Source organism: Artemia franciscana, chromosome 1 (assembly GCF_032884065.1).
Source record: "Artemia franciscana chromosome 1, ASM3288406v1, whole genome shotgun sequence".
Lineage (NCBI taxonomy): Eukaryota > Metazoa > Arthropoda > Branchiopoda > Anostraca > Artemiidae > Artemia > Artemia franciscana.
Genome location: NC_088863.1, coordinates 47629238 through 47655358, shown reverse-complemented (window position 1 = coordinate 47655358; position 26121 = coordinate 47629238). Strand labels below are relative to the sequence as shown.

The 26121-nt window shown below is 35.2% G+C and overlaps 1 protein-coding gene across 9 annotated transcripts in view; it reads left to right on the top strand.

Annotated features, from left to right (window-relative positions):
- The window catches only part of LOC136030723 (histone deacetylase 4-like), a 283933-nt gene that overhangs the window by 142201 nt on the left and 115611 nt on the right, over positions 1–26121 (top strand). For 7 of the 9 annotated variants that reach the window (XM_065709815.1, XM_065709804.1, XM_065709800.1 and 4 more), the window contains 3 exons: positions 2850–2932; positions 4786–4946; positions 20105–20227. In XM_065709815.1, coding sequence (XP_065565887.1) covers positions 2850–2932; positions 4786–4946; positions 20105–20227 — 367 coding nt within the window. The remainder of the gene's footprint in view (positions 1–2849; positions 2933–4785; positions 4947–20104; positions 20228–26121) is intronic. The other 2 variants (XM_065709827.1, XM_065709821.1) reach the window with 1 other exon arrangement.

Sequence of the window (26121 nt, the reverse complement as noted above, 5' to 3'; positions counted from 1 at the left end):
TAGTATCTGGCCTTGTATTTGGGCCGGTGGTCTCGAATGGCCGGCATACACAATGACCGAAGGTCTTGAAGGGTATATATATATATATATATATATATATATATATATATATATATATATATATATATATATATATATATATACTAGCTGTTGGGGTGGCGCTTCGCGCAGCCCCAACACCTAGTTGGTGGGGGCGCTTCGCGAAACCCCCCCCCCCCCCCCCCCCCGCGCGTAAGTCGTTACGCGCCATATTAGTTACGCGCCATTGTAGTTGTGTCCCTATGTCCCACCTGTGATATATATATATATATATATATATATATATATATATATATATATATATATATATATATATATATATATATATATATATATATATATATATATATATATATATATATATATATATATATATATATATGTTTTAACTACCTAAAACTTGCGAATATACAACATTCTTTGCTGCCCCATTGTCTGTGCATATAAATAGATTGTCAGGTTTACCGACTCTTGAACATGCAACATATAATGGTCCATGGGAAAACAATCCGTATTCAGATCTATACCTCATGATTCTAATGATTGCCCTTGAGCTTTGTTGATGGTGATTGCTAATCGACCATTCCCTGTGTCGCCGTCGTCATTTATATATCCCTCTGTGCCCCCCGGCATCCCCGTTGTAGTTGTGTCCCTGTGTCCCGGTCGTCATTTATATTCCCTGTGTCCCAGTCGTCATTTGTGTCCCGGTGTCCCAGTCTGTGATTTCTCTTTCAGTGTCCCGGACGTCATTTGTGTCCCGGTGTCCCGGTCTGTATATACATTCGTTTTTGAATTGGTCTTTTTTTTAGTTTTTAGTTTTTTTACCTTTTTTTAGTTTTTTTAGTTATACCTCATGATTCTAATGATTGTCCTTGAGCTTTGTTGATGGTAATTGCTAATCGAACATTCCCTGTGTCCCCGTCGTCATTTATATATCCCCCTGTGCCCCCCGGCGTCCCCGTTGTAGTTGTGTCCCTGTGTCCCGGTCGTCATTTATATTCCCTGGGTCCCGGTCGTCATTTGTATCCCGGTGTCCCGGTCTGTACATACATTCGTTTTTGAAATGGTATATGATGAAATAAATTTTGTATTTTTCCCCTTTTTTCTTTTTAGTTTTTTTAGTTTTTTAGCTTTTTTAGTTTTTTTTATTAGTTTTTAGTTTTTTTTCTTTTTAGTTTTATTTTGTAGTTTTTACCTTTTTTTTAGTTTTTTTAGTTGTTTTTTTTTACTTATGTCCTGGTCATCATTTATACTCCCTGTAAATTTTGTCCAAATTCCTTGAAAATGACCTCCGAATCACAAAGGCCGCAGAATAAATAGTTGAAATTACAAAAAAATACTTTAGCGTAAAGAGTGAGGTATTACGAGGAGGTGAACTCCTCTGATGTGTAATAATTTCTATTCGTCTTAAGTTTTAATGCTTCTCCTTACTTTCAGTTGAAAAAGCTTTTCATATTTATTTTCCGTTGTTTTTTCTTAAATAATGCTAGAAAATCCTGCGCACCCTTCATTGAAATTCTCTTCCCCCATGACAAATTCCTCCATGGAAAGATCCTCCCACGTAACCCCCCCCAAAAAAAAACCACAAAAAAATCCCCCAAAAACGTCTGTACACTTCCCAATAACCACTACTATATGTAAACACTGGTCAATGTTTGTAACTTGCAGCCCCTCCCTTAGGGACTTTGGGGGAGTAAGTCGTGCACAAAGACATAGTTATCAGGTTTTTCGACTATGGCGAATAAAATGGCTATCTCAGAATTTTGATTTGGTGACTCTGGGGAAAAATGAGCATGGGAGGGGGCCTAGGTGCCCTCCAATTTTTTGGTCACTTAAAAAGAGCACTAGTAGTTTTAATTCTCTTTAGAATGAGCCCTCTTGCAACATTCTAGGACCACTGGGTCGATGCGATCACCCCTGGGAAAAAGGAAAACAAAAAACAAACAAATAAACACGCACCCGTGATCGGTCTTCTGGCAAAAAATACGAATATCCACATTTTTGCAGATAGGAGCTTTAAACTTCTACAGTGGGATTCTCTGATACGCTGAATGCGGTGGTGTGATTTTCGTTAAGATTTTATGACTTTTGGGGGGTGTTTTCCCTATTTTCTAAAATGAGGCAAATTTTCTCAGGCTTTTAACTTTTGATGGCTAAGACTAATCTTGATGAAACTTATATATTTAAAATCACCATTAAAATGTAATTCTTTTTGATGTAACTATTGATATCAAAATTCCATTTTTTAGAATTTCGGTTACTATTGAGCCGCGTGCTCCTAACTATAGTTCGTTACCACGAACTGTTTGATGAACATTTGGGACATGACTGTTGTCTGTTTCAACATTATTGTCAAATCATTCTAGCCAGTAAGTCCTCGAAAAGTTTGGGATAATAGTAAAATTTTTTAACTGTAGGGGGAGAGGACTGTTATACAAGCTCCACCCTCAATGCCTGAACCAAATTGATTATTGTGTCTTTATAAATTAGTGTTGATATCAATCTTTAATGGCTAAACCCCTTCCCGCTCCTTTAACTATTGCATAACTTATCTTCTGTTCCCATATTCTAAATATTTGTGTTGGTTTTAAAATCCTGAGTTTTGAGGGGTAAGGGACTGTGTCCAAAGGACCCAGCTTATGGGTAGTCTATCAATGGGTCTCGTGAGGCATACATAAGCTGAATCCAAAGGACCCAGCTTATGTATCCGAGCCTAGTTGATTATCATTCTTTCATAAGTTTTTGCAAAGCATCTGTTTACAAAGCATAGTTTATTACTCGTATAAGATGAATTTTATTCTCAATTTCAGGAATTCGTTCTTAGCAAAAAACAGAGGGAGGCATGTGGAACGAGCAGTGCCAGTTGTAACTCGTCGACGCCTAGCAGGACATGGTAAGAAAAGAAGTAGAGTATTGTTCTTAATCAGCGCTGCCAAGGTGGACTAGTTTCTGCCAATTTAGCTAGTAAAAATTGAATTTGACCAATGAAATCGTTTTAAATTAGACCAAATGGTGAAAACGTACTGTAAAGATTAATTCATATAAAAATAATGAAAGAAATTTGCCCAATTATAATCAAGGTTTTGGAAATTAGTCTAGCATAATCCAAGGAAACCTGACATCTTTGCTCTAGTGACGAATGTTAGAATCAAAAATATTTTATGCACCTAAGCAGTTCTTGCAATATTGCGGTTTGCATTTGGAAAGGGTGGTATTATTAATTGTTCCCCCACCCCCATCAAAGGTTTCTTTGTAAACTAAAATGTGCTGTGAAATGGCCTAGGAAATGCAAAACAGTGGTATATCAAAACAAATCACTTTGAAAAGGGTTTGTGCGAGCTGCCGGGAAAGGGTTACTGTGAACTCCTTGCGAAAGTGGCTTTATTGTCTATTAGGGACAAAGTTCACATTTCATCTTATTAGAAAAGTGGAACCGTATTATTTGTAAATATTTGTTACTAAGTATTTTTATTACAATGTATTTTGAAAGTCAACTGTCCATAGTAAAGCAGTAATTTTGCGTTGACAGCTGTTGATGTGCCGTTTTTTAAAGCCCTATCAAGCTTTTATTGGCTTTAGTTTTATGGATGACGACTATGGTTTAGTGCCAACCATATCTCCTGAAATTTACCCAGTCTAAATATTTTTTTTCTATCTTTGGTGTTCAGCATTCAGCAAATGAAGTATGATTAAAATGCTTTATATGCGTATATTTTTGCCCAAGCGTAAACGGAATAGGTACCGTCTATCTTCATGACAGATAGATTCAATTAGCGGATATTCACCTTGTTATTATTGCTCTCCGAGATGTATGTTTACTTCCCGCCACCTGGTGCACATCTAAGAGTGCCACGTGTGGCATATTTCAGTCAATTTGGCATATTCCCCAAAACACTTGGCTCCGCCAACTGGTTTACATTGATTCCTGAATTAAGATAAATAATTTTGCATCAGTTTGTCGCTGAATAGCCACAGCAATTAGCTTCTGTCTTATTAACAAAATATGGATTCAATACTAATTTTGTTGTAGTTGTGAAGTTTTTCAAAGTCTGATATCACATTTTTCTATATTATTTAATTTTGTTTTTATTCTACTAGATATCTTATCCTTTGACCTTTTTGTATTAAAAAATTGGCAATTTTCGCAATAAAGACGATCTAATAACGCAATAATAGTGTTAATTTACAGTCACCAAAATTAACCAAAATGTCTATTTTTAAGGCTTTAAAAATGGAAACAAATGCAATGCTAAGGCAAATTGAATTGAACTAAAGAAAACTGCCTACCGAACTTCCTGTACAGTAAGACTCGGCCCCCTTTTATAACAAAGTAGTATGCGTCTCCCTGATTCTATTAGTTTAAGAACACTAGCATACGTTGCAACAATTTTACTGCTACAGAAACTATAGTCCTTAAGTGACGTTAGAGGAGCTAATCTGAAAAATTGTCTTTATATATCTCTCCCAGGGACGTTCTTAGCAAATAAATATTAAACGTGTAATTATGTCAAGTCAATTAACAGCTTAAGCATATCACACCTCGTACTCTTATCTCCCTCTTCCGCTAATTCAATCATCTAGTGCCACTTAATTTCTGCCTGTAGTTACCCTTAATTTATCCTAAAGGCTTCATTTTAAAATGTTTTGTGAGCTATTATATCCAAATCTGTAACTGTTACAGGTTGAGATTAAGCAACCTCCAACTCCCAGTGTGGCTGAATTTAAGATTTTTCTTTTTTTTTTTAGGAATGGGGCAACGCTAAGCCTTGCTGGTCCTTTGGCAGGTTCGGCACCAGACCCTGCATCCGGTCCATCATCTAGTCATGCTGCATTTCCACCACCTCACTCATTTAGGCATCCTCTGGTGCCAGGAAAATATGAAGAAGATTTCCCTCTAAGGAAAACAGGTAAAAGAACGTTCAGTATTTGTGTCTATGCTTGCTGTATGTGCACGAGTTTTCACAACAAGACGTGATGTATGCTGCTGTATAACTTAACAGTCTCCTCTGAATATTTGAGATACCTGCAATTTACCCGAATATTATTCAAACATAACTGTCTTCACATATCAATTCATCATAGATTTAATGCATTAACCTTTTATTCAAAATTATTTCTTGTTTGAAATTTTTTCCATTTACTTTTGAGTTGATCTTCAGGCAATGCTTGAGGGTTTTTTGGACAGCGTTTAGACAGATTTTGCTTGAAATCTGCCACTATTGTCCACCCAAATCCAACAAATACTTCCAGCAGATTCGCACAGATAGGAGAGGGTGGATCTGGGCCCCTGCCGACCTTTCTCTGAAATTTCTATGTTGTTTCAATACTTTTATATTGTGTTCGTCTAATTTGCCTTGTTTTTTTTTTTTTTTTTTTTTTTAGTCCTACCCATAGTTGAGTTTTTTTAAAATGTTTATTGCATACTTTTTTGGAAACGAGTTATTGTGCCCCTAAAATTTCATAGTGAATCTTTATTTTCTGTTCACATTTAGGGGGGTGAATTTAAATCATGGGAAATGATGGAGACTGACCTTAATTAGGGCAAAATGATTTAGTATTTTAACTAAAGATGAGGAAGGAAGAAATGTGTCCAAATCAGCCCATTCCTTAGAATGTTAGAAAAATATATCTTGAAATGAACTTGGTGTCTAGACCCCCCATCCCCGGAAAAATAGACCATACCGCTCAAAGTCTCATGTGGACCTGTGGTGCTATCTGAACCCTTATTATTCAGGTTACAGTATAGTTTTTACATATAATTCCTATTGCCAATGGTCGTTATTGAATAACTGATCTTACTATTTAGTCGTGTTAAAAGTGTTTTTCTTTGAAGCTCAAACTCTTAGTTTCGTTCTCCTTTCTAGTTACAACACTGTCAGAAGCGTCCTCTGGCTGTGTGTGTGACTGGGAATATGGGATTAAAACGCAAGATAGGATTTGATATGGGGCTGATGGGAGTTTGATGGGAGAATTTTTCAAGTAAATCTGTGTTTCTACCCGTAAAAATTTTATCAACAATTATTTTGTAATCAAGCTATATACAAACTATGCCCGGGTAGCATTATTGTTGCACTTGTCGATAAATTAAAATTACGCATGACTGCACCGCCAATTATGTACCCCATTTTTAAGTTCTCGAGCTGAACAATCTTCAACTTTGAAGCATAAAGTTCATAATTGACCAATAAGAGTAAAAATATAAAGTTTTCTGTTTTCTTGCAAAAGATGTAAGCTTTTAATTGCAGTTTTCTCATCTACAAGATGAATCTTGCGAAAGATACAGGTACATGGTTTTAATAGGCTACAGTCAGGAACAAATATTTGTTAATACAATGTTTTTTGAACCAATTATAAGTCGTTTTTGTGGTTTGAAAATCATGCTTTTGGACTGATTGGTAACTAAGGGCTGATCTATAAAATTGTTCTTTCGAGATCCAGAATAAACTCGATTAGAGTTGCCCTGTATTTAAGATGATGTATTTAAGATGATGTATTTAAGATGTATTTAAGATGAGCAAAATGAATGAATTTTTAGAGGTTTTACGAGTTCAGGGTGCTAAAATAGGCTTGAAAATTAATGTTAAGAAGACTAAGTCACTAAGGTTAGGAATAAGTGAAGATGAACAGGTGACAAACAAATACAACGTAGAAACAATAGGGAAAGTTTTTTCAAGACAATGGAAATTATTTATGTAGATATTTCGGCCCTATGTCCAAGGGCCGTCTTCAGCACAATACAATACTATATATATATATAAAAGAACTTACATCAAATTGTGAGAATTAAAACTGAATATAAAAACACTTATTAAAACAATTTTTTTTAAAAATATAGCCCTAGCATCCTTACTTCAGCGAAGTTCAACCAGGACTGGCGAAAAGAATGAAATGAAGAAATATAAACTCATTCAAACTAAAGAGAATAAAATGATTAGATGCAATTTCTTAAAGCTAATCTTGCTTGTTTAGCAGCCTGTCTCAAAGGCCTTTTCGTAGTTGGTTCAGTACTATTATAAATTGGTTTAGTAAAATATTTTGTTAGATCATTTTTAATTAAATTTGAGTATAAAGAATTTAGTGAGTATTCCCCCAAGTCCCTGTTCAAAGAAATATTTTTATTGATTTTGAGATTAATTTCAATTGATTCTCGAACCACCTGTTTTATTCCCAAATCATTACTAATGAGTGAAGAGTTTTCAAAAAGTATCATGTGGGACGGATTATTAAAAATATGCCAACCTAGAGCAGAATCAAAGGAATTGTTGGAACCATTTGAAATTAAGGCCTTGTCTATGTCATTTTTATGCTGATGTAACCTTTTGTCTAGATTCTGATGGGTCCTGCCGACATAGTATTTTCCGCAATCACAGGGTATTTGATAGACCCCTCTTTGGCGAGTAACTGGGGTCTTATCTTTACCCGAATTTAAGAAATTGATGATTTTAAAATTATTAGTAAAAACTACGTACAGATTATTTTTTGTGCAAATATTTTTTAATTTTGTTGTAATCTTTGGGATATACGGAAGATAGACAATATTTGAGGGCTTATCAATAGCCTCACATTGTGAAGTATCTTCTTCGATTTTACAAGAATGTCTTTTTATTCTACGGCTAATTATTTTATTTACAAAAGGAATGGGGTATCCATTACCAAAAAGAATATCTCTGATAAAATTTATTTCTGCATTTATATATGAATGGGAGCAAATATTTAGGGCACGATCAATGAGGGAAATTACAACTGCTCTTTTAACTTGTGGGGGGTGATTTGAATTAAAGTGAAGATATCTATTGTTTTGTGTTGGCTTTCGATATATAGTAAAATCCAGTTCATCAGCTTTACGAATAATTAATACATCTAAAAACGGTAGTTTATTTTCAATTTCAACTTCAAGGGTGAACTGCAAATTTCGGTCATAAGTGTTAAGATGATCTAAGAAGCCCCGAAGTTCAGCTTCCCCATAATTCCAAAGTGAAATTACGTCATCCATATAACGACCCCAATAGACATGTTTTAGAAAATAAGAATTCAATGCCCAATTCTCAAGATTCTCGACGTAAATATTTGCTAGTAGCCCGGATAAAGGTGCCCCCATGGGTAATCCATTTTTTTGTTGATAAAAAGAATCGCGAAATTGAAAATACATAGAAAACTTATTACAAATTTTAACAAGAGTCATTAAAACTTCACAATCAATTCCTGTCGCTGACAGGAATGGATTACCCATGGGGGCACCTTTATCCGGGCTACTAGCAAATATTTACGTCGAGAATCTTGAGAATTGGGCATTGAATTCTTATTTTCTAAAACATGTCTATTGGGGTCGTTATATGGATGACGTAATTTCACTTTGGAATTATGGGGAAGCTGAACTTCGGGGCTTCTTAGATCATCTTAACACTTATGACCGAAATTTGCAGTTCACCCTTGAAGTTGAAATTGAAAATAAACTACCGTTTTTAGATGTATTAATTATTCGTAAAGCTGATGAACTGGATTTTACTATATATCGAAAGCCAACACAAAACAATAGATATCTTCACTTTAATTCAAATCACCCCCCACAAGTTAAAAGAGCAGTTGTAATTTCCCTCATTGATCGTGCCCTAAATATTTGCTCCCATTCATATATAAATGCAGAAATAAATTTTATCAGAGATATTCTTTTTGGTAATGGATACCCCATTCCTTTTGTAAATAAAATAATTAGCCGTAGAATAAAAAGACATTCTTGTAAAATCGAAGAAGATACTTCACAATGTGAGGCTATTGATAAGCCCTCAAATATTGTCTATCTTCCGTATATCCCAAAGATTACAACAAAATTAAAAAATATTTGCACAAAAAATAATCTGTACGTAGTTTTTACTAATAATTTTAAAATCATCAATTTCTTAAATTCGGGTAAAGATAAGACCCCAGTTACTCGCCAAAGAGGGGTCTATCAAATACCCTGTGATTGCGGAAAATACTATGTCGGCAGGACCCATCAGAATCTAGACAAAAGGTTACATCAGCATAAAAATGACATAGACAAGGCCTTAATTTCAAATGGTTCCAACAATTCCTTTGATTCTGCTCTAGGTTGGCATATTTTTAATAATCCGTCCCACATGATACTTTTTGAAAACTCTTCACTCATTAGTAATGATTTGGGAATAAAACAGGTGGTTCGAGAATCAATTGAAATTAATCTCAAAATCAATAAAAATATTTCTTTGAACAGGGACTTGGGGGAATACTCACTAAATTCTTTATACTCAAATTTAATTAAAAATGATCTAACAAAATATTTTACTAAACCAATTTATAATAGTACTGAACCAACTACGAAAAGGCCTTTGAGACAGGCTGCTAAACAAGCAAGATTAGCTTTAAGAAATTGCATCTAATCATTTTATTCTCTTTAGTTTGAATGAGTTTATATTTCTTCATTTCATTCTTTTCGCCAGTCCTGGTTGAACTTCGCTGAAGTAAGGATGCTAGGGCTATATTTTTAAAAAAAATTGTTTTAATAAGTGTTTTTATATTCAGTTTTAATTCTCACAATTTGATGTAAGTTCTTTTATATATATATATAGTATTGTATTGTGCTGAAGACGGCCCTTGGACATAGGGCCGAAATATCTACATAAATAATTTCCATTGTCTTGAAAAAACTTTCCCTATTGTTTCTACGTTGTATTTGTTTGTTATGGAAAGGCAGTGTGGTCTTCGTCGCTATTTTTGAACAGGTGACCTTAGGTAACGAAAAGATTGATCAGGTTGGGAGCTTCAGTTACCTTGGTAGCATTATTAGTAAAGATGGTGGGAGCAGTGAAGATGTTAAAAGTAGAATAGCTAAAGCTCAGGGTGTTTTTTCACAGTTAAAAAAAGTTTGGAAGAATAGAAAGATAAGCCTACAAACCAAGATTAGAATATTGGAAGCTACAGTGATGACAGTGGTCAAATATGGCTCTGAAGCATGGACACTCCGAAAAGCAGATGAAAATTTACTAGATGTTTTCCAGAGAAATTGCCTACGGATTGTTCTGGGTACCCGGCTGACTGACCGTATTTCAAACAGTAGGTTGTACGAAAAGTGTGGTTCAATCCCGCTTTCTGGGGCTATAATGAAAGAAAGGTTGAGATGGCTAGGCCACGTTCTACGGATGAAGGATGACAGATTACCGAAGATTGTCCTTTTTGGCCAACCGTCTGGGGCTACACGGAAAGCAGGTCGTCCTTGTCTGGGTTGGGAGGATGTCATAAATAAGGATTTAAAGGAAATGGGAACTTCCTGGGAGGGTGTAAAGAGGGAGGCTTTAAATAGATTAGGTTGGAGGAGGAGCGTGCGTAGCTGTGTCGGCCTCAGGCGGCTTGGTGCTGCAGTGAGTTATTAGTAGTAGTAGTAGTGTATTTAAGATGTTACTGGTTTAGAATCAAATTACAATATGACCATATGACCCCACTATTATCCTATTATTATGATTATATTTAGAGGGACTTGTTTAGTATTTTTTTTTTCACTAATCGCGTTCTAATTCACTTTTGGTACCAGTACCAGCCTAGTGATAAACACCTCAGCTAACTTCTACTGAATGCTGCCGTAGTAATGAATGTAATGTTTGTTCCTGGTCTTTGATAAAGAAATTCGTTTTTGAAAATTTCGGTTGCTGCTCTGTCTGCGGGAATTTTGATAAAATGTGTGGAAGTTTCTGCAAAAGCTGGTACCAGCGTTCAACGCTAGATTAACGCATATGTCTGATTGAAATAGGGTAAATGTAGTAAATTTAAAGAAGAGAAGTGAAGAATGAAATTCAAATCTGAATATTGCGATTGTAACATTTGTATTTCATATCGAAAAAAAGTTTCAGAAAAAAAATAGCTTAACATGTCTTGATGAGATGCTACTTCTTAAGAGAATAGGTCAAATTATCTGCAACCTATGTTAGTGCCTTATTTTCTATGTAAGTCCTCAACTTAGGACTTTTATTTGAAACACTCCCCTCGAAATAGTTCAATGCGCTCATGCTTAATATTACTTATTTGGATTACGCACGGGGAGGGAAATTGAAGACATCTCTATCTCCTTACAATGACCGCTATTGGGTAAAAAAAAAGAAAGGAAAAACCCTTTAGTGTTATGCATAATATTCCACGATAAGTTTTAAGAACAGTTAGACTTAATTAGACCTGTAAGAGACATAACTTCTTTAATGAACAATTGCGTGCAACTGATAATAATGTCAAATTAAAAACTTTTATCGGGATAAAAAAATTGAAAAATATTTTATACTTTTTTTGCTTTTATGAGATAAATACTCGCCAAAAACATTAGAAAAACTTTCTGAATATATCCTAAATAACTTACACGACCACTGGTTAGGCAAATGTGATCGGCTGCCTAGACTCGTTAGACATGATATATGCATTCAATTATTAAGAAAATGGAAAAAGAATAAACAAGAAATGGTTTTGGATCGGTCTTCTACCGCGTTATCTTTTCTGAAAAGACAAAAGGCCCGAGAAAAAGTTGATAAAAGTAGGGTTTGGGAATTCTCATAATTTGACCTTTGGCATTCTTTTTTGTCTAATCTTCCATCAGTTAAATTTTCCAGTAAAGCTACTGATCACGTTCGCATACAAGTTTTTGGAACTACTCGTATATAACGGTTCTGAATCACTATCAGCACACCTTCGTGCATTATGAAACACAGGACCCTACAATGTGTTCCTACTTCCAGGGATGCATTGAGACGAGCAGAATAGAATGAACAAAAAGCAGAAAATATTATGTGTATTAAAACGACCTCTATAAAGAATCTAACCTCCACCCCTCCCTCAAAAAATGTTCTGGCTCTGTCGTAACTCTTAAGGGTCTGAAAGATTTGCGTCTAATAATAATTAAATCGTGAAAAACACTACTTCCCTGATCTTTTGCGAGCCTCCAAAAGTTACCCTCTCTCTTTTACCTCCTTTATTTTTACCTCCTTTTTACCTTCCTCTCTTTTTACCTCCTTCGTTCCCTCAATATAAAATATCGCAAATATTTCAGTAGGACCGATCGATTCTAAAAATAGCCGAGAATTGATCAATCCCGATTAGCATTGGTTCAAAGATTGCTCTCCGATAGGAAAGTTCTCAGGAGGATGCTAAAAAGTGTATGACAAACTGGAAATTCCTAGATTAAATAAAGAAGTGCATTGGAAGCATCAGATCCTTACCATCGGAAAAAAAAAATTCAGACCCCGTAAATACTTGGATTGTAAGTCAACTCTGGTTCTCAAGTCATATAGATTTTGACTGTGGTTCTCAAATCATACAGATTTAAAATCGTTGTGTTATTTTGGTTCAATCAAGAAGCAAGACCTTCCAACGAAGAATATCATGAGTAGGAGGGGGATATTGGAGGGAAAGCATAGTTACTTTGCACCTTCAATGGTACAGGTTGAAAGTGCTTGCGTGATTCTTATTCAAAGAAGCTGCAGAACTTATGCCTTATTTCGAAAAAATCAGTGGAAAGAGGGTGGGGGGGTGACAACAGAAGGTCACGAACCGAATTTGCACCTTTACATCGTTTTGCGCTGAAATATGCACTTTCGTTTCATTGGGAGCGATACGTTTAAAAATAGTTGATAACCGATTAATCCCGATTAATACTGGATATCCCTAGGGACGTTTTCAAGAGAAAAATCAACATAATGCTAAAAAATTTGAATAGTTCGAAGGGGTTGAATAGTTCGAAGGGGTTGAACCCCAACCAAATCAAAAACTTGATGTCAAGAAAAGCATGCATTGCGTTAAACATTCACTTCTCTTTCATTAGAATCAATCTATTTTCAAAGTACCAGGAAATTATCAATTCTAATTAACAGCTGTTTCATTTTGCAACTTACGTTGAGTGACGTTGAGTTACGTTGTTGATTTAGGGTGTATGCAAAATTGCCTATGATTGATCAGCTAAAGCTTTTTTTCACAAATCAGACACAAGTTTACAGTCTTATGGACTTTTATTTAGGCAATATGTAACCGCCATCACAGTGGCTTAAGATTCCCTCTCCCGTATAAATGTTTTGCAATATTGAAACCCCCTCGTCCAACGTAAATTATCTAACTCCCATAAATGTTTGCATAGTGGGGACTCACGTGTTGTTTCGTATAATTCCTCCCGAATTATGAATATTTTCGGGAGAATAAAACCAAGTGTCTTAGCAATTGGTTATTTTTAGCCTCAAATATTTTAGTATCCCTCGCTGTTAAACTATTTATCTTATTAAACGAGGAATTTATCGTATTAAACGAACGTTAAACATTTCTCTTGCTACAGCGCTAGATAGCGGGATAGAACCATATTTTTCATACAGCTTTGAAATACGGCCAGTAAAAGAGGTACCCGAAACTATGCATGTATGATTTTACTTTCTACAGCAAATAGAATAAAATAAAAGGAAATTGGTTTTGCGAAAGAGATGAAAAAACTGTTTTTCTTTCACTTATCATTTACTTATAAGTATAACGAAGAACAACGTAATACACTTGCGTTAAAAAACGTCAATTCTCGCACCTTTTCAAAAAAAATAATGAAATTACTTTTACATACTAATTTTTTATTTTGAATATAAAATAAATAAAAGATACAGTAAAGAAAAAGCATAGGATTGCGGGCTATATAGATTTTAACATTAGCAGTAGTTGCTTATCATCCCCTTTTTCGAAATGAGTTCCTCTTACAGATGTGTGTATATTAGAAGCAGTTCAGCACATTGAGCTCTGTGGATTTTAACATCAGCAGATATTGTCTATCCTCATTTACGAAATATTGCCTATCCTCGTTTACAAAAATAGTCCTTATAGACGGAAGCTTTTTTACCTCAATAGACCATGGTAAAGACTCTCAAAAAGAGATCTGCGAAGAAGACACGGATAATACTTCTGAACCATTTATATTACTCTTCTCCCTTTTTCAAAGAAAAGCTTTTGTCCTTTCTTACGGTGTGGAAAATCTCATGAATTTAATTTAATCGATCATTCCTAAAAATAGCTGGGAACTGATTACGTGATAAACTGCCAATATTGGATGGTTGTCGGAGGATTTCTATTGCTTTTTCTATGAGAGAATACTTTTCTGAAAGAATTCTACCTTAACAAGTGCTTGTGCAGATCTTTAATTTGATTGATGTTTCTTAGAAACGGCCATGACAGACATTTCATGGAATTATCCATTTTAATATTCCATAGAACGAAAACTTATAGTTTGAATTTAGTCGAAGAAAATTGTGAATTCCTCTCAAATAGAGATTTTAAAGAAACTGAGTACATTTTACATCGTTTTCTGAATTTCGGTTCTCTAATTAAGCTAAAAATTTAATTATGCTGCCTGAACTCGGTCCTAATATTCTTGCAGTGATTGGGTTATTTAATCAATTGTCTTAACGCTCTGAAAATAGGTCCCTCATTGATAGTAGTGGCGAACCGGTGTTCCCGGTCTTTATCAGGAAGATACACTGCTTTGACAAACTAGTTGCACACAGTGTCTTTGGATTTAGTTCAACATTCCATGAAAATTTTAACTTGAAATCCTTAGCCAATCCTGAGATATTTTTGATACGTCCTTTAGCATCCTACGAAAGTTTCAACTTAATACCCTCTGTGTTGCTGAAGTATTATTGATAGTCCCTTCGACAATCTGATGCACATAACATATTTCGGTATAGTTCAGTGCCCCCTCACAATTCCCTATATGTTTGAAGTTAGTGCCCTCAGCCGTTGCAGAAAAAATGCAAATTCACCTTTTTAACAGTATGTGTATACAGAGTATATTTTGATTTATTTCAGGGCTCCATTCAATATCCCATGGAAGTTTCAATTTAATTCCCTGTTCCTCAGATATTGATCTGGATAAACATAGTGTCTTTTGATTTAGTTCCATATCCCGCTCATCATTTCCTGAAACTTTCATCTTAGTATCTTTAGCCGTTCCTGAGATATTTGGATACGCCATTTTGTTAACGTGGATGCAAATATGTCTTTTGTTTAGCTCAACGTCCCTAAACGTTCCTGAAAAATTCCGACTAAAGATTCTGTTAAAGACTTTGACAACATGGATGTTCATAGTGTCTTTTGATTTTATTCAACAGCCCCCTCAACATGTTCTGAAAGTTTCAATATGACAACTGTAGCCGTCCAAAAGATATTGCTGACACTCACTTTTGATTACCCTTCTTCATATAATGTCTTTTGTTTCAGTCTAACGTTCCCTAGAATTTCCAATACCGTTAGCCCTTCCTGATGTACCGCAGATCCGCCCTTTGCGGTACATCACCGCAAACAAATTTGCATTCACAAAGTGTCTTTTGTTTTAGTTTAAAAGTCCTCTCAACATTCCCCGAAAGTTTCAACGAAACATCGTTGGGTGTTCTTGAAGTATTGCAGATACGTCCTTTTGGAAATCTGGATGCACATAGTGTCTTATATTTCAGTTTAACATTCCCTGAAAGTTTCAACCTAATATCCAAAGCCACTCCTGAAGCATTGCAGATACACCTTTTAACAACATAGATGCAACACAGGTGTCTGTTTACACGGGAGATAGATGCCTCAAAGCGTATATTTTAACGGTAAAACATCCTAACTCTCTTTGAGATTTCAGATAAATGCAGAATTACCTCTAATAAAGGGGGGTGGACGTCAAAATTGATATACAATCATTTACGGGAACATATCTGGTCTACGTTGCTATAATGAAAGTAAAGAATATCATTAAACCTCAAAATGAGCAGAATGTATTCCGTATAAGAGGGTGGCCGCCCCCTCTTCATCCCCAACCTCCCCTCGTGATCATAGAAACTTCGGAGATTCTCATTCGATCGGAAATTAAGAGTTCTAGTCCTTTTCTTTCTTTTTTTTTTAAGTTGAAAGCGATCGGAAACCACCCGGCCTCCCTGTCCTAAAACTGTTTTTGATATCTTGTCCTTTTTTATATCTGGAAAATGATCACACAACCATGATGCTTCTTTGGTAAAAAATACACCAAAAATTTGAATATACCATTGTAATGTAAATACGTTAAAACTTATTAAAACTTAAAACGAACAGAAATTACTCCGTATATGAAAGGGGCTTTTCCTCCTCAACGCCCCACTCTTTACGCTGAATTTTTTTACTGTTTTAAAAAGTAGAGTTGAAAGAGTCAAACTTTAGCGTAAAGAGCGGGGCGTTGATGAGGAAGCAGCCCCTTTCATATACGAAGTAATTTCTGTCGTTTTAAGTTTTAATGTCGCTCCTTACTTTCAGTTAAAAAACCCTGTTTTTTATTTAATATCTGAACGTGTTTGAATCAATGCATGTTTTGATTTTGGCTCTCCGCAGATGAATAATTAAAACGAAATTTGCATATTTATTTTTTTGGCTAAATGGCTTTCTCAGAGTTTCTATCGAATGATTTTGAGAAAAAAGAGCGGGGGAGGAGGCCTAGTTGCCCTCCGATTTCTTGGTTACTTAAAAAGGCAACTAGAACTTTTAACTTTTTACGAATGTTATTATTAGTAAAAGATATACGTAACTTACAAATTAGCTTACGTGACAAACTTTTGTATTCTCATGTTTTTATTACGTATATGAGGGGGTTCACCTTCTTGTCAGTACCTCGCTCTTTACACTAAAGCTTAAATCTTGTCCCAATTTCTTACGAATGACCCCTGAATCACAAAAGCCATAGAATAAATAGTTGAAATTACTAAAAATACTTTAGCGTAAAGAGCGGGGTATTAGGAGGAGGTGAGCCCATCATATGCGTAATAATTTCTGTTCGTTTTAAGTTTTAATGCTTCTCTTTACTTTCAGTTGAAAAAAACTTTTTCATATTTATTTTTTCATTGTTTTTTTCTTAATAATGCTAGAAAATCCTGCGCTCCCATCATGAAAATTTTCTTCCCCGTGACAAATTCCTCCAAAGAAAGTTCCCCCAACATATCTCCCTCTTCTCAACCCCCCCCCCAACCTAAAAATCCCCATGAAAACGTCTGTACACTTCCAAATAACCATTACTATATGTAAGCACTGGTCAAAGTTTGTAACTTGTAGCCCCTCCCACGGGGACTATGGGAGAGTAAGTCGCCCCAAGACATAGTTATGAGGTCTTTTTTACTACGGTGAATAAAATGGCTATCTCAGAATTTTTATCCGGTGACTTTGGGAAAATATTTGGCATGGGAGGGGGCCTAGGTTCCCTCCAATTTTTTGGTCACTTAAAAAGGGCACTAGAACTTTTCATTTCCGTTAGAAATCCTCTCGCAAGACTCTTGGACCACTGGGTCAATACGATCCCCCCTGGAAAAAAACAGAACAAACAAATAAACACGCATCCGTGATCTGTATTCTGGCAAAAAATGCGAAATTCCACATTTTTATAGATAGGAGCTTCAAACTTTTACAACGTTCTCTAATACGCTGAATCTGACGGTGTGATTTTCGTTAAGATTGTATGACCTTTAGGGGGTGTTTCCCCCTATTTTCGAAAATGAGGCAAATTTTCTCAGGCTCGTAACTTTTGATGTGTAAAACTAAAATTGATGAGACTCATATATTTGAATTCAGCATTAAAATACGATTCTTTTGATGTAACTAGTGGTATCAAAATTCCTTTTTTTAGAGTTTTGTTTACTATTGAGCCAGGTCGCTCCTTACTTCAGTTCGTTACCACGTACTGTTTGACATCGAGGCCAAACATTGGCTCCGTGTTTCTAGAGAAGATCTGTTTAGGCGCTTCTTCTTTTTTGATATATTTAAACATCAAAAGCAGCTCTTTAATTCAATATGAATTCATTAGGTGTTGCTTTTCTCACTGCTTGATCGATGCGGATATGAGTGCAATGTACTGTACCGGATTGCTGTAATTTTATTTTTGGTTTATATAATTGGTGGTTCACATAGTATTTACATATATAATATACTAGTATATGTAATTTTGTTTTTAATTATATTAAGGGATAGAAATATTATTTGGATAGAAAAGGTGGGATGGTTGGTTGGTATGGATAGGACACCATAAAGGCTTTTATTGCTAATAAATATCCTATTTATATCATCTTCTTCAGTAAATAGTTGATTTTTGAAGTTCAAGGCCGGGGTGAGTTGAGGTTCAAGGGTACATTTAAAGAGCTGGGAAACTGATCAGAAAGATAAACAGCTTATCTCTGAGAAAAAAAAAAGAACAATAAAAACAATGGCATACCTACCTACGTTAAACCAGACCTTCAGTTGAAATTCAACTGTTAAAGAATTAAAACTGAGCTTATTTTGAATTTACGTAATTCTACTGGGCAAAGCTGCATTGTTTGTGGCGCTAGCAGTTTCTAAATGTCTAATGACTCCATATAAAAGTACTTAGTTTTCACTCTTATCAGTTTCATAAGTTTCATAGACTCTTTGGTTGTATTCACACACGTTATTTGGACTCAGGATCTTTATTAAAAAAAATAAGGAAACCTTACAAAACAAAGAAAAAAATCCAACGCTTCAGCCTGCATGGTACAGTCTAAGTATATTGTAATGTCAACGACAGACATCACAATAATTCTTAATGATGAAACACGGAATAATCATGTTAATGACTTTTTGATGAAAACACGTTTTAATGACGAAACACGGTTAATAATGAAAGCAAGGGTTTCTAAATCTAAACAAAAGATGAATACCCCTAAACTGCTTGAAAGCTGGTAAAAATATGTCAGTAAAAAAATAACAAATAAAATCACAATCCGTAATATTGTTGGAAATGCTCTCAGTATCCCACAAAATATCGGCCTCTCAACCTTTTCTTGTAAATCCCCGTGAATTATACTCCTCCCAATAGGAGGGAAAAGTTACGCGTAAGATCCAGAATGTAGAGCTATCACAACTTAAAAAATTGATAATTTATCATATATAAAACACTATCGTTGGACAGAGAAAATAAAAAGAAAGGAAAAAACACCTGGAATAGAAATAGAAATGGACACCCAAATAAAGGCTGGTGATAAACTTCTTTGCACTCGAAAAGAATCTTCGTAAGATCAGTCCAAAAAGCACATTACAAAAGAAGAGGAAAGAGTTGAGGGAAAAAGACCTCCCTTCCCCCTTGAAAAATTGTTGCGACCCCTCTTCTTAAAGTTTAATTTGTGTGCATCTGTCTCTATATGCAACTAGTCCTACTGCATCTTCTAAAATACATTATTACGTATAGTAGATATGACCATTGAGCTAAATAATTATGGTACATATTAGGATTTTAAAGGATTTTGATTAAACAGTGCAAGAAATCATAAGTATTGTCTCTGGAATGGTGGTATATGTACATTAGAATTATACATAATTGTGTTTCTGTATCTCTGCAGTTCTCTCTGCATTTTTATATAACTATAGTATGTTAATGTATTTCTTTCTATTTATTTTGAGGTCCCCGATAAGGCTACGGGTCCCATCTTGGGAAGCTGTGGCATAAGTTTTGCGACATTTAATTTATTTTTATGTAGTTTGTTGCAAGATTGCCACTAACATTTAAATAGTTTTTAAGTAATTTCTTAGAACATTTTTAATTGAAGTTTTATCCGTTATTATATTTTTCATTCACTTTAATTTGAAACACTTCTTATTTAACTGCAGAAGAAATTCCTTAGCTTGCTAACACATTGTTCAACCTCAAATTAAGTTTTATATAAACATTTTATCAAACTCAAGAAAAATTGCAATCTTTTCTTGAAAGAAGTACAGTTTTGAAGAATTGTATAAAATGAAATTAATCAAAATAGCTGTGAAATGAAAATTTAACAAGTGATCAGTCCAGTAAAGTAGATATTATAAGAAGCATAGATATAATGAAAAAAAAAGGAAACAGAAATATTCTAGTTAATGTTTACTTCCAAGTTTTTGTTATTGATTCAACACAATATTATGTCCTAGAAATATCACTAAAATAACAAACAAAAAGAAACATTGTGTAGAAATACAATTTGGCTAAGTTATAGAGATGTTGACAGTCCTTGTCTGTTATTACTAACTTATAACTAACGTGCACGTCTATATTCTTTTTTGCCTGCTGTAGTATCGGAGCCTAACTTGAAAATGCGCATGCGTCGCATGTTTGAAAGAAGGTCTAGTCCACTGGTTGTAAGAGCAAAGAGACCTCATCCTAATGCCAACGGAGTGCAGAGATTCCCTCTCGGAAGTAAGTAATGTTTTGAGGTTGATACCTCTTTTTTTTTTATTAGTGTATGCATTAATATGTTGCCCCGCTACGAAAGAATGTCGTCAGTGTAATTTATTTAGATTCACTACTCTAAGTTATTTTTGAAACCTTTATCATGACGAACATAATGGGCAAGTAAAAAAATGACTTGACAGCTGTTATTGACACAAAACAAACAAAGAAAATTGAATAAGCAAAAGGCAAAATCAAAACGAGAGATATTTTTAGCCAGCGATAAAAACCACCTTGTTTTCAAACAGTTCGTGATAACTAACTGTAAGTAAGGAGCGACTCGGGTCAGTAGTAGCCGAAACTCTAAAAACGGATTTTTGATACCAATAGATGCATCAAAAGAATAAAATTTTTATGCTGATTTTAAATATGCAAGTTTTATGACGTTTAGTCCTACCCATCAAAAGTTGCGAGCATGAGAAAATTTGGCTTATTATAGAAAAAAAGGGAGTAAACCCCCCTAAAAGTCATAGAATCTTAATGAAAACGACACCATCAGAATCAGCGTATCAGAGAACCCTTCTGTAGAGGTTTCAAGCTCCTATCTGCACAAATGTTAAGTTTTGTATTTTTATGGCACTTGGTATCTACCAAGGGATGTATAGCGATTGCAAATTCTGTCGGTCGGTCTGTCTGTATGTCTGTCTGTCCCGGTTTTGCTAGTTTAGGCACTTCCAGGTGAGCTAGGACGATGAAATTTGGCAGGTGAATCAGAAACCAGACTAGATTAAATTAGAAATTGTCGTCTCACCGATTTGACCATCTGGAGGGGAGTGGGGGGATGGTTAAATCGGAAAAATTAGAAAAAATGAGGTGTTTTTAACTTACGAACGGGTGGTCGGATCTTAATGAAATTTAATATTTAGAAGGATATTGTGTCTCAGAGCTCCTATTTTAAATCCCGACTGGATCCGGTGACATTGGGGGGGGAGTCAGGTGGACCTAAAATGCTGGAAAACGCTTAGAGTGGAGAGATCAGGATGAAACTTGGTGGGAAAAATAAGCAGAAGTCTTAGATACGTGATTGACATAACCGAAACGGATCCGCTCTATTTGGGGGCGTTGGGGGCGTTAATTCAGAAAAATAGAAAAAATGAGGTATTTTTAACTTTAGAATGGGTGACCGGATCATAATGAAATTTGATATTTAGAAGGATATTGTGGTTCAGAGCTCTTCTTTCAAATCCTGACCTGATCTGTTGACATTGGGAGGAGTTGGGGGGGCCTGGAATCTTGAAAAACGCTTAGAGTGGAGGAACCAGGATGATACTTGGTGGGTAGAATAAGCAAAGGTCGTAGATACGTGGTGGATGTAACTATACTGGGTCCGCTCTCTTTGGCGGACTTAGGGGGCGGGGTTCAGAGCTTTGGCGAGTTTGGTGCTTCTAGACGTGCTAGGACGATCAAAATGGTAGGCGTGTCAGGGAGCTGCACAAATTGACTAGATAAGGTCGTTTTCCCCGATTCGACCGACTGGGGGGCTGAAGGGAAAGGAAAAATTAGAAAAAATGAGGTATTTATAACTAACGAGTGGGTGGTCGGATCTTAATGAATTTTGATATTTAGAAGGACCTCGTGACTCAGAGCTCTTATTTTAAATCTTGATTGGCATTTAGCCTCTGATTTTCCTTTTAAATCAATCTATTGATTTTTAAAATGTTGCTAGAGCTCATACCATATGAGCTCTTGGCTCTTCCGACCTCGTCACAAGTGCCATATGAGCTCTTAGCTCTTGTTTGCCAGAAGAAAGATTGTGTTTTTGTTGTTTTTTTGTTTGTTTTTCAGGGGTGATCATATCGGCCCAGTTGTCCTGGAATTTCGCGAGAGGGCTCATTCGAACGGAAATTGAAAGTTCTAGTCCATTTTTTAGGTGTCCAAAAAATTGGAGGGCAACTAGGCCCCCTCCAAAACTCATTTTCCCCAGAGTCACCGGATCAAAATTTTGAGATAGCCGTTTTGTTCAGCATAGTCAAATCTATCTAAGATATATAGATAGATATATAATCTAACCCCCCTTCTATAACCCCCCTATATAATCTAAGATATATAGTCAAATATCTAATAAATATGTCTTTGAGGACGACTTACTCCCTCACAGTCTCCGAGGGAAGGGCTTATAGATAACGTCTACAAATATACAGACGTTTTAAGATGGGATTTTTTTGGGTATGGATGGAGGGCGTGGGAATGGTTTGCGTGGTAGGATCTTTCCATGGAGGAAGATAATTTTTATGAAGGGGGCGCTGGATATCCCAGTATTATTTAATAAACGATCAGAAATTAAATTAAAAAAACAAGTTTTCTTCAAGTGAAAGTAAGGAGTAACATTGAAACTTAAAATGAGCAGAAATTATTGGGCATAGGAGAAGGTTTGTCCGCTCGTCAATACCTCGCTGTTTACGCTAAAGTATTTCTTGTAATTTCAAAAGAACTATTTATTTTAATTAAACGGCCTTTGTCATTTATGGGTATTTCTTATTGAATTGGAACAAAACTCGAACTTTAGTGTAAAGAGCGAGGTATTGACGAGGGGGAGAACCCCCTCAGATTACGTAAATGCGGAAGTTCGTCCCCTCGTCAATACCTCACTCTTTAGGCTAAAGTTCGAATTTTGTAAAATAATGGCTGATATAAGCAATAATTTGTTTGTGTTATTTCCCGATCAATCTTAGCATTTAATTTTACTTTAAGCAACTTTATAACTATGATTTTATGTGATAATAAGCCAAAGATGTTATATGTGTTCGGATTGTGCTTATTATTAAATGAAAAAAAAAAGTTTATTCCAACCGAAAGTAAGAAACAACATTAAAACTTAAAACGAACAGAAAATATTACGTATATGCGATGGGTTGCCTCCCCTCAGTAGCTCGCTCTTATGCTAAAGTTTCTTTTTTAACTTTTAAAAGAGGCTATTATTCTAATTAAATAGCCTTTGTGATTCAGGAGTTATTCTGAAACAACTGAAACAAAAATCAAACTTCCTTTATTATAAGGTTATTTATAGCTTAAAAAGGTAAAATCAATCCGCAAATTTCGTTTTAGTTAGTCATGTACGGTGAGCCAAATTCAAAACCTGCATTAATTCAAAAATATTCAGAAAATGAATTTTTTTTTAAAAGTTTTTTTTTTATACTGAAAGCGAGGAGCGACATTAAAGCTTAAAACGAACAGAAACTATTCCGTATATGAAGGGGAACTATATTCCGTATATATCTTTCCCCTCCCCAACGCCCCGCTCTTTACGCAACATTTTGACTCTTTGTCACAACTCTACTTTTTAAAACTGTAGTGTAAAGAGCGGGGCGTTGAGGAGGAGACAGCCCCTTTTATAGACGTAATAATTTCTGTTCGTTTTAAGTTTTAATGTCTTTCCTTACTTTCAGTTAAAAAAATCTTGTTTTTTTGTATTTAATTTGTATATCTATAAACTAAATTGTCATTACCATATAAGGTGGGTCAAATGTAGTTTCAAGCCAATTTGTACTAAAAGAAAAATATAATTTAGAACAATCATTCTTGCTGTTAAAACTTTGCTCGTTTATGTCGGAAACTAAAAAAAAAAGCAACATTGTATGCTAATCTTCAGTGATCTCTGTAGCAAGTTATACTTACATAATCAAAGTCAACATTGCTATTTTTTTTGCTGCTTTTCAGCTTATTTGTTGTTCTTTGGCTCTTATTAATATTTTTGTCTGTTTATGGAAAATAAAATTCTTTCAAATGACCACGGAGGTAAAAAAAAAAGTGTTAGAGATGTTTGCTCTGTCCACCTTGAAGGCTAGATTTCCAGACTTTGATCTAAGAAATTTCACTTTAACTCCACTTGGGTGTTCCGTATGTGGCTCCATTTGTATAGAATCAGTTCTGTTCTATTCCCAATATTCATATAAAAACGCCTTCGAAATTCGGCTCTTCTGATCGATTTTGCTTTCACCGAAGTGCAATTTCCTCCCTGCTTAATTGGTTTTGCGTTTTCCCTGCTCTACGGAGCATACCTTTGTTTCCCAGATCTTTTTGTGTGTCACATAGGTTAGGTCTGCTTGAATTTGGATAGGATTTGTAAAACTCTTCAAATTTTAGTTGTGTTTCAGAAATGCTTCCGTGACATTCCTAGAAAACATCACTGTTTTTTTGTTTGTTTGTTTTTTTTTCTTTTTAGGGATGCATGTCACCTCATTCTGACTGAACTTTAATTTAGTTGGATGGAAGAAAGCTAAATTTATTTTTATTTAGTGACTTTTGGTTTGCCATATACTTTATTTTTTTCAGCTGAAAGAGTAATATTAAAACTTAAGACGAACAGAAATTATTCCACATATAAGGGGAACTGCTCTCTTCTCAGCGCCTTGCTCATTACGCCAAAGTTTATCAGTGCTTTAATTAAGCTTCTTATTCTGATTCAATAGCGCTTGTGTTTCCGCAGTCGGTCCTAAAGAACTAGGACAAAGGGTCAAACTTTAGTCGAAAGGGTTAGGAGCCGAGAAGGGGGCGGCTCCCCCGTTTACTTTCAGTTGAAAACTTGAACTTTTCTGAAACTTCCTTTATTAAATGTCTGATCGTTTTTGAAATGATACTCAGGCATGAGATATGATGGAGGTACTGCCCCCCTCCCAAAAAAAGCAATTTCTTGCTGTTAAATTACATATGTCAATAATGAGAAATTGATTAGTAGCACCCCACTTTTTCATTTTTCCTGTTTAAGAATTTAAATGCTGGATATAAATTAAAATTTTAGACAAGATTTGAACACTTAGTCAAAATTTTCGATGAACAATAGTTCGTTGAATAAGTCCTTAATAATATTCGTTTGTGTATTATTGTGTATAATTGAAACATTGCATATCAGTAAGAAAAGAGAAATATTAATGTTGAAAATCACTTAAAACAAACCTCTCGGTAACACCCCCCAAGACATTTCTAAGTGATTCTCGTGACGATAACTCCCCCCCCCCTCTGGCCTTTCCAACTCTGTGTCGATAGACTCGTGAACGTGATATTTATGCTGCATAGGAAATTTTTTCGCAATCTCAGGGTCACTTTAACCCCCCCCCCCTTCTCTCTTGCATCAATAATAAAGGTGTGGACCAAAAATGTTCCAGGGAATACCAAGAGGTGTTTGATAACAGTTTCAATCACCCTGTTCCTTCTCAAAACTTGTTCTATATTTACCTGAAGGCTCAATTAGAGTTAGTATATTTGGAACTCTATGATAAAATGCACTCTTTAGGCCCTCCTTCATATTAACTGATGGCCAATTATGCACTCCTAAACATAATTCCATGAAAAATCGGATCAATCAACTCCGTTAAATCAATCCATATTTACAATTAATTTCTGATTCTGAACTTTTTTGAATTAATGCATGTTTTGATTTTCGCTCTCCGGAGATGAATAATTAAAACGAAATTTGCATTATTTTTTTTTTTTTTGACTAAATGGATTTCTCATAGTTTTGATCGAATGTTGTTTAAGGAAAAAAGGAGGGGGAGGAAGCCTAGTTACCCCCTTTCAGTTTATTTTTAGTTTATTTTTTCATTTTTTTTTAATAACGCTAGAGAATCCTGTGCCCCCTTCATTGAAATTCTTTCCCCCCATGACAAATTCCTACACTGACGAAAATGAAGTAGTGTAATGAAACCCTTAATTTTAAAACAATCATTAGATAAATTTTTGAAAATCACCACGAAATCACGATGAAAATGAACCTGTTTTCATATATGAACGGGTCCAGCGGCAAAATATGTTTTATTTCTTGTGTCCCGGTTAAATATTCTGAAAATCACCAAGATCAAACAAGTGGCGCAAAGGTACCAAAAAACTCCATTTTGTAAGATTTCTTATTTTTGATTCTTTCCTAA